This window comes from Geotrypetes seraphini, chromosome 14 (genome assembly GCF_902459505.1).
Source record: "Geotrypetes seraphini chromosome 14, aGeoSer1.1, whole genome shotgun sequence".
NCBI classification, from domain to species: domain Eukaryota; kingdom Metazoa; phylum Chordata; class Amphibia; order Gymnophiona; family Dermophiidae; genus Geotrypetes; species Geotrypetes seraphini.
The window spans coordinates 59567022-59576440 of NC_047097.1; the positions used below are offsets into that span (position 1 = coordinate 59567022).

The following is a 9419-nucleotide window of genomic DNA, read 5'->3' on the forward strand; positions in this document are numbered from 1 at the left end:
GTGTCCTCCTCCATGCAGCAGCATTCCCCTTTGTGTCCCTGTCCCTCTGCCTCCCCCATCCATGCCTTCCATCTCCCCTCTTTTCCCTGTGTCCAGCTTCTCCCCTCTCTTACTCCCTTACACCGATGTGTCTCTTGCCCTCTCTCTTTCCTCCCTCCCTCTGCTTATGCTCTCTTCCTAACACGTGTTCATTTCACGCTGATGCATTGTCTGCTCTCTCCCTGGACAGAATTTGTACGTATGATGTCACGCTGACGCCAGAAGAAGAATCGGTCTGCGCACCTGATTCGGAAGAGACAAGGATAAAGCCTCATCTTGGCTGGAACCTGAGGAAACATCCGTAATCCGTAACCTCACTGCTAAAATCCAAAGGCAACAAAGCAAACCGTCACTCCAACGCTTCCAAAACTTCAGAATTGAAAACGTTTTATTGCCTGTTACTGGACCCTTGTTTTTAGTGTGTGTGTATATAATCATTCACGTTCCCCCTTATTCCTTCCAAGGAGCCCATCCTTTGACATCCCTCTGTTCCACATGGAGGAAGATGTCTATATCTGTATCTTCCCTTCCCTGCTCAACCTCCCTCTTTCTCACACAAGGAAGGAGCTACTCTCTCTCTACCCTCTGTTCTACTTTGGGAAGGAGCTGTTTCCATCCGTCTCACCCCAGCTACAGAATGCTTTCTGTTTCCACCTTTCTTCACCTCCATCCACCCTCAAAACTCCCTCTGTCCCATACGGGAAAGTGTCATTGCTATTCCTCTAATTTCCAGAATTTTTATGGCCTGATATTCAGCCAGCGGCGGGCAATGTTTTTATTGCCCACCACTGATGTTCAGCCTGGATATTCAATGCCGGGATGTTTCCAGCAACCAGCATTGAATATCGAGGTTTTTCAGTGCTGGCTAGCGCATGGCTAATTAAGGCAATAGTCACACTTAACCAGCCATGGCTTAGTGGGCAAAGATAAAGCCACTAAAAAGCAGGCTTATTTGCCTGCTAAGCCTGTCCATTTAAGTTCAAAATATTGGGACAAGCAGTCACACCCCTAGAATGGCCCCAACATTGGTGGCTTTTTTGTTTTGGCACTACCCAGGCATTTTTAGCAGTGATAACTGGTTCAATGCCCGGTTTAGCCTATGAGACCGAGTTAACCATTTGGCGGCCATTCCTGACTCATTAACTCACGTGAATATCAGCCGGTCCCAAACTGGAAGGGGGCTTTGCCAACCTTCTTTCTTCCAGAGCTCCCATACTGAAACAGAGATATCTCCCCCTGAACTCTGTCTAGTGTCCCACATGGAACTCATTCAAGCAGCAGTTTTCTATATTCTCTTGTGGGATTAAAAATTGATGTTTTATAAAGCATCTGTAACATATTTATTTGCAAGATTTCTCTATTAATTTCCTGTGTAGATTGGTTGTTATTTCCGTAGCCATCTTATCTGTTGAAATAAAGATATTAGCAAATCATAAGTGAAGAAATAAATCTATTGAGAGAAGCTGTGATGAAATGAGGGTCTGATATGGAAGTAAAGGTTTGAGATAACACCTTTGCTGCATCCTGCCCACAGGAAATTGCATCAGAGAAAGCAGGATGTGGCAAAAGGAAGACCCAGGGACTGACCAAAGACAGCCTGTCATGCTGTTGCCTCAAGTGACCGACATAAACTTTACAGGACCATGGGGGGAGTGAGAAAGGTGAGGGAGTACTGAAGGGCCCGTGGGAGGGGTAAAGAAAGACTGGGACGTGGGGGGTGGGGAGAGAGATGCTGAACCCGCGGGGCACCACTATCTTTTGAGCTAGCATTACGTGGGCAGAGTGTAGGTGAGGCACAAATTTATACACAAATCCTCTAATTCTGTACACAGCGCTCAAAATTGCATATGCAAATTTGGGCGCGTGCCCTAATTGTGCACACAATTTAATTGCTTAGCAAGTCAATTAGCACCAATAATTGGTTACTATCAATTATTGGTGCTCATTGGTAATAACTGGAATGTATACGTGCATCTTTATAGTCGCTAGTCTATGAAGGGTGCACCGACAAATGAGCGCAGGACAATTGCGCTCTGACAAATGCAGGCCGACAATGGCATACAGGGAAAAGTGCACACAGGACAATTGCGGCCCCTGAATCTGGATGGCCCTGATTTTCTGAGACTCCTCAGGCCCCGCCCCTTGGGGGCCCATCCCTTGGGGCCTGAGGAATCTCAGCAAATCAGGGCCTTCGTATTAGGGTAAGGTTTATAGCATGATTAGGGTTCCCTTAATCATGATATAAATCTTACCCTAACACTAGATAGCAAGTGAATATTTAAAGTGTAGTGGGGGGCTCCCCCCCTCAAAAAAGAGGGTTACCTTATAACCCTCAAAAAGACAAAATAGTATCCACCGCCACAATTGTCCATGCATGTACTTGTCCCTGTGTGCAATTGTCCTGCGCTCATTTGACGGGTCACCCTTTGAAGATGTGCACAGAAACTTTTGGCCATAGGAGGGGTACAGGCAGGTCGGGGGCATTTCTAGAATTTGCGTGCAGCGTTCCTTAGCTGAGTGTTATCTGGAGAATGAAAAGTAAGCTGCTTGATAAACAGCCTGGAATGTCCTCCTGAGGGAGGTGTGGAGATGAAAACGGTGACAGAAAAAAAAAAAAAAGCATGGGATGAACACAGAGGATCTCTAATTAGAAAATGAATAGTATAAAGCAAACTAAGGCCGGTACTGGGCAATCCTGCACAAACTATTTCCCAATTATGGTGATTTGGTTGGGGAGATCTTTGATAGAAGCTCTAGTGACAGGGATGGTTAGGCCAGGCTGAAGTGGGCTTCAATATCAACTCCAGCAGTGGGAACCTAAAGACAGTCCTGGGCAGACTTCTACGGTCTATTGCCCAGAAATATTAATGAAAAGACAATTTAACCATGAATATACTGCATAATGAGTGTAACAGACTGGATTGACTGTTCATGTCTTTATCTGCTGTCATTTACTTTGTTAAGAACCTATAGTATAGGCAACTGCCTAGCGATTTATACCTCACTGTGCTTTATTTAGCCGCCATGGCCAGCATTAGAAAAGCAACACTGACCACCCGTTGAATAGTAACCCCCTAGAACAGGTTGGGCAACCTCAAGTTTCAAGTTTTTTTATTTTTGATACACCGTTTATCAAGTAAATGTCTAAACGGTTAACAATAAAATAAATTAAAAATAAATAAAAAGTCTTAAACGAGATAGAATATCATAACTATGGCTAAAAAGAAAAGAAAAAGGGACACATTTACGCATTAACGTACATGGGACAAGAGGGTGTCTCTAATTATTGGCTTTTAACTTTTTTAGTTCTATTCAACTTCTTTTATTGGGTTTTTTTTAAAATACTGTAAACCGTATAGAACTTTACGTCTTTGTGGTATATAAACTGATTATTATTATTAGGGTAAAAAGGGGAAGGAAAGTTAGTAAATATATCGCGATAGAAAATAAAAATAAAATGAGGTAAATGGGAAAGGGAATTCATTAAGAAGCGTTTGATTGCCCAAGTAATTCTGAAAGAGCAGATGAATTAACATAGGTAGATTGGATTAAAGAGTGTAGGCATCTTTAAATAGAAAGGTCTTGAGTTTAATATTAAACTTTTCTAAGGAGGTTTCTAATCGGAGGTCGATAGGAAGCCCTCGAGGGCCTCAAGTCAGTTGGATTTTCAGGATTTCCCCAAATAATATGTTTCAGATCTATTTCCATGCAATAGAGACAGTGCATAGATTTCATGCATGTTCATCGGAGAAATCCTGAAACTCAAGAACAAAAGTTGCCCACCCCTGCACTAGAATATTTATTTATTTAAAAAATTTCTATACTATTTCACGCCAAAACGATTTACAAAATGTTACATACATAAAATTTTACAACAAATAAAACAGATGAACACAAATAACCAAATCCTTTGGAAAATCAACGAAAAGAAAAGATTTATGAACTATAAAGTTTTACCTCATACAAAATTGTCATTTCTTTAATAAGACATTAACTATTTTTTCTGCGGCCCTCCAAGTACCTACAAATCCAAAATGTGGCCCTGCAAAGGGTTTGAGTTTGAGACCACTGCTCTATAACAAGGTTGATGCATCTTGTATGTAAGTGTAGAGGAAAAGCAGCACCAATGGGGGCACCTAAATCTAGGCGTGCCGATAGCGGGTTATGGTAGAATTGTCTAATGCCATCCGGATACCCAGACAGTTATAGAATAGGCTTTCACCAAATATCATTAAGGCACCTAAAAGGAGGTGCCCATTTACAGAATTGTCCCCAGGTGTCTTAGGTGTGTGTTCAGTTTAACACTCTTAATGCTTTTGAAACACCGGTTCATATGCCTATGATCTGTTTAAAAGAAGTCTCATTACATTACATTAGTGATTTCTATTCCGCCATTACCTTGCGGTTCAAGGCGGATTACATACGACTGTCATGATATTACAAAATACATAAAGTGGATTCCATGAGAATTGTCAAGATATTAGGACATACATAAGGAGTGGTTTGAACATTTTTGATTTGCTAAGGAGTAGATAGTAACGTAGGTGATGCTTCGGAGGATCTGTTTTTGTTATATAGGTTTTATGTGTTTTTCGAAGAGTAGGGTTTTTGTTTCTTTTTTGAAGGTTTTGTAGTCTGTGTTCAAAGACAGCAGATCGGTGAACTCTCTGTCCAATTTTGCTGCTCTGGCGGCCAGTAGGTTGTCATACATTTTTCTTCATTTGACATTTTTGGTTGGGGGTGTATGAATGGTGTTTGGGTACTCCTATGTCTGGTTGAGGAGGATTGAGTTAGTTGGTTGTTCCAGTAGGTTGGGCTGTCTCCGTTTATGGCTTTAAATAGTAGGCAGTGGAATTTGAAATGTACTCTGGCTTGTATAGGGAGCCAGTGAGAGTCGTGGTATGCCTCGTGACGTGGTTGTATTTTTTCAGCGAATAGGTGAAATAGGCATTAAACTCTCTCCTTACATCATAGGATGTCACTTGGTGATCGATATATGCCTTGACAATGCGTGCTCTTCAGAACCTAGTGCACTGTACGTAAACAAGAAGAACGCCCAGGTTCAGAACCCAGCTCCGTTCCAGGTGACTTTGGAAATGTCTCTCTATCTCCCTGTACCTTAATTTGTTACATTGTAATTGCCAAACAATTACGTATGTTTATTAAACCATGAAAATCTATTCAGACCCATCTCATTCTATATATCTAAGATCAGCATTGCAAAATCTGAAAAATAAGCACAATAGAATAGGATATCAGTATCAGAAGTCCTGATAATAGAGTTCACATGCAATATCTGTGTACTAAGAAATAACCATGTATGTAACAGATAGCTTTAATATCCTGTCAGATATCAGTATCATCACATCATTAATGGAATAATTATTTTTTTTTTACCATATCCTTTAATGAGAAGCCATTCAGAACGGAATCTGTATTCAGTATTCTCCTCATAGCAGTAATAATTCACACTGTACATAACCCCAGAATAGAGCAGTAGTTAATCACAGATCTTCACAGAAAGCTGGGTTGACATTTGGTGGAAGTGTAGGTGTGCTGGCTTCCCTGCTGAGCTTTGTGAGGGAATGCTTTATTGACAAACCTCTCCCAGTCCTTTTCTTCTCTGAAAGGTCGTCATCATTAAAAGCCTTCTCAAATATGGCAATCAGGGATTGCATCAGCTTCCGTGTGAAGCCACCTCCCACAAATACATACAGGATGGGGTTTATGCAGCTGTTGATGTAGGCAAAGGCATAGACCACTGGATAACCAATAAAGACTGACGGATGAAATCTGCAATGTAGCTTTGCATTCTGGAAGAGACTGATGATACTAAAGAGCTGGTAGGGCGTCCAATTGATGAAAAATGCTAGGACAGTGACAACAGCAATCCGATAGACTCTTGCAGGGTTCCCCAAATTCATTCGTCGAACCCTCAATCCAATGACTATGTAGCAACTGATAATGATGATGGTGGGGAAGAGGAAGGCAAACAAAAAGCGTACAATAATCATGGTTTTCTCTTGCCAACCATAAGCAGGGTCCTCATTTGTGAGATTATAGTTGATGAAGCAGATGGTTCTCTTGAACATGATTTGGGCACTAGAGAAAAAAAGATAAGGGGAGCATAATATAATAGACAGCAGCCACACTAAAATGCATGCCATATGGGAAATCTTCTTTGATCTCCATTGCCGATACCAAACAGGCCTTGTTACCAAAAGGAAGCGGTCTGCACTGACTACCGCTAGAAAGAAAATACTGGCATGCATGTTTATGAATGCCACAAAGAAGTCCACCTTACACAGAAATTCTCCGAAGGGCCAGTCAAAGAGCCGATTAGAGTATACCACCCGAAGTGGAACAAAGAGAACATAGAAGAAGTCAGCCAGCGACAGGTTAAGGAAGAAGATGGTGGTCTCAGTAAGTGGCAGGCGGAAGCCAAGCATCCAGAGGACTAGCCCATTTCCGGGCACCCCAAGAATAAAGGTCAGGATGCTGATGACCTGGAAGGCAACTGAGGACCTCATAACCGCTTTTGAACCCAGTGTAGCCAAGAAATCTTCAGTGCTGATGCTGCAGTTCGCTAGCACCATTGTGCCTGAAAGAAAATGATTGCTTTTATTTACGGGAACACTTTGCCTCCCCTCCTCTCCAATTCTAGGAAGGAATTCAAGTACAGTGGAACTTAATAAGAAGGGGTCTATATTCAACCAGTGGTGGTGAGCGATTTGTTTAGCTGCTGGCAGCACAATTCTCAGATAGTCAATGCTAGGTATTGACTATCTGGGTTTATGTGGCCTGCTATCTCTTATGAGGCTGAGTGCAATGTTCATTTCAATTTGACAGCTAAACTTAGGTGGTTAAGTGCTGGTGATAACTTGTTAGTGCTGCCGAATATCAGTGGATAACATAAGAACATAAGAACATAAGCAATGCCTCTGCTGGGTCAGACCTGAGGTCCATCATGCCCAGCAGTCCGCTCACGCGGCGGCCCAACAGGTCCAGGACCTGTGCAGAAATCCTCTATTTATACCCCTCTATCCTCTTTTCCAGCAGGAAACCGTCCAATCCTTTCTTAAATCCCAGTACCGTACTCTGCCCTATTACATTCTCTGGAAGCGCATTCCAGGTGTCCACCACACGTTGGGTAAAGAAGAACTTCCTAGCATTTGTTTTGAATCTGTCCCCTTTCAACTTTTCCAGATGCCCTCTTGTTCTTTTATTTTTTGAAAGTGTGAAGAATCTGTCCCTCTCTACTCTCTCTATGCCCTTCATGATCTTATAAGTCTCTATCATATCCCCTCTAAGTCTCCTCTTCTCCAGGGAAAAGAGACCCAGTTTCTCCAATCTCTCAGCATATGGAAGGTTTTCCATCCCTTTTATCAGACGTGTCGCTCTCCTCTGAACCCTCTCGAGTATCGCCATATCCTTCTTAAGGTACGGCGATTTGACTGGTCAGGAGTCATTTCTGGCCAAATATATCACTTTGAATGTTGGTCACAGAGTTTTAATTCTTAAGTATGATACACATTCTACATTTGCATAATCTCCAGTTATGACAATCTAGACTGGTCTGGTTTACAAGTCATGAGCCATAAACATTGACAGATATTTGGTCTGACTAAGCAGAATGGTTTTCATGCACATATTTCTGCTTAACTATATTTAGTGAACTGTTGATGAAAATACTAACCTTTTTGAAGGGTTGATCCTTTGCACCACAATCTTCTGGGATTTTGTGGCTTTTTTGTATGTAGCGTTGACTCTGCTGGCAGTCCCCTTGGAAACCTGAGACAGGTGCAAGTCCTTTTCCTCTAAATATTAAACTGCACTTATAATCAACGGCAAACGTTTGTGGTTTATTAGGACACTTAGTTGCAAGTGGTTGAAGAGGAAGAGAACCTTGGAGCCTTGTGAAATAGAAGCAGTATCTGTAGTAGTTGCTTAATGCATATAGAAACATAGAAACCATGATGGCAGATAAAGGCAAATCCACTGCTTATTCCTAGGATAAGCAGCATAAAATCTGTTTTACTACTTTAGATCCAGCTAGGTACTTGAAACCTGGATTGGCCAGTTGGAAGCAGGATACTGGGCTTAATGGGCCTTTAGTCTGCCCCAGTATGGCAATTCTTATGTTCTTATGGGGGGCAAGAAGCAAATAGATATATGTCCGGTGTCCCTCATTTGGAGAAAATCTGACATAAGACAGATGTGCTGAGAGACCATTCGTGAGGTTGAAGGAGTCTGCTCAATTTGTCTGCCAAAACATTCTGTTTTCCTGTCAAGAAAACTACTCTGAGACGTATGCCTCAAGCAGTTGCCCAATTCCAAATCTCTATTGCTTCCATGCAAAGGGGGTGAGATCCAGTGCCCCTTGTTTGTTCAAGTAGATTAGAACATGGCAACTTAATTGTCTGTATAGATAAGGACTACCTGTTGGAGGGGATGGTCTTGTAATGTTTAGAGAGTGTTGCCCAGTGCTCAGAGTTCAAAAAGATTGATCTGGAGGATTTGTTCATGGTGAGATCATACTTGAGTGTGGATGCCATCTAGATTAAAATCCCATCCTAACATTTAAACATCTGTGCTTAGAAGTTTATGATGGCAGGGAGGTTGGAAGGAAAATCGTTGAGTGAAATTGTGAGGAATCATCCACCATCAGAGAGAGTAACAGAGCTCCAAGGTGACTTGGAATGTAGCAGACAGATGAACTGAAACCATTCTGAAGAGCAAGACTTTGGGCTCCTTTTATCAAGGTGCGCTACTGGGGTTAGCGCATCGGACATTTCATCACGTGCTAACCCCTGCGGCACACCAAAAAACTAATGCCTCGTCAATGGAGACGTTAGCGACTAGCACGGTAGGCGGTTGAACACGTGGTATTCCACGCATTAACCGCCTACCGCAGCTTGATAAAAGGAGCCCTTTATATTGGAAATGTTGAGAGCCAATGCGAAAGCGAAGACACTTTCTGTGAGCAGATAGGATAGATATGCGAGTGTAAGCCTCTTTGAGATCCAGAGAGCAAAGCCAATCACCCTTTTCCAGTAGTAGTTTGGTTCCCAGAGAGACCATGCAAAACTTCTCCTTCAAATTGTTGAAGCCTCAGAGGTTTAGAATTGGTCAAAGGCCTCCAGTCTTTTTTTGTATCAGAAAATACTTGGAGTAGAACCCCCAGCCCCTCTCCTACAGAGGAACAGGTTCTGTTATGTTTAGCTGGAGAAAGGCTGAGCGTTCTTGGTGAAGGAGGGTCTTCTGGAGGTTGTTGAAAGGAGTCTCTTTAGGTGGGTAGTTTGGAGGTTTTCTGATCAAGTGTAAGGCATAGTCCTGAGTAACTCCTCGAAGCACCCACTGATCTGTCATTATAAGAGTTC

At 42.3% G+C, this 9419-nt stretch overlaps 2 protein-coding genes across 4 annotated transcripts in view; one reads left to right on the top strand and one right to left on the bottom strand.

The window, feature by feature from the left end:
• Positions 1-1475, top strand: part of LOC117348654 (calcium-binding protein 2-like) — a 31718-nt gene extending 30243 nt beyond the window's left edge. For both annotated transcript variants that reach the window (XM_033921004.1, XM_033921005.1), the window contains exon 6: positions 230-1475. In XM_033921004.1, coding sequence (XP_033776895.1) covers positions 230-255 — 26 coding nt within the window. In that variant the 3' untranslated portion in view covers positions 256-1475. The remainder of the gene's footprint in view (positions 1-229) is intronic.
• A 3370-nt stretch (positions 1476-4845) lies between these two features.
• On the bottom strand, positions 4846-8862 carry LOC117347941 (G-protein coupled receptor 1-like). 2 transcript variants are annotated; one of them, XR_004536874.1, is made up of 3 exons: positions 7736-8862; positions 5437-6640; positions 4846-5265 (listed from the first exon to the last, which is right to left on the bottom strand). XR_004536874.1 is itself a non-coding variant. In XM_033919445.1 (2 exons), the coding sequence occupies exon 2, from the start codon at positions 6633-6635 to the stop codon at positions 5544-5546; it is 1092 nt and encodes a 363-aa protein (XP_033775336.1). In that variant the 5' UTR covers positions 6636-6640; positions 7736-8862; the 3' UTR covers positions 5313-5543. The 2 variants fall into 2 exon arrangements, 1 of the variants encoding a protein (XP_033775336.1); XM_033919445.1 differs by lacking the exon at positions 4846-5265 and having other exon boundaries at positions 5313-6640.
• Positions 8863-9419: the final 557 nt, after the last annotated feature.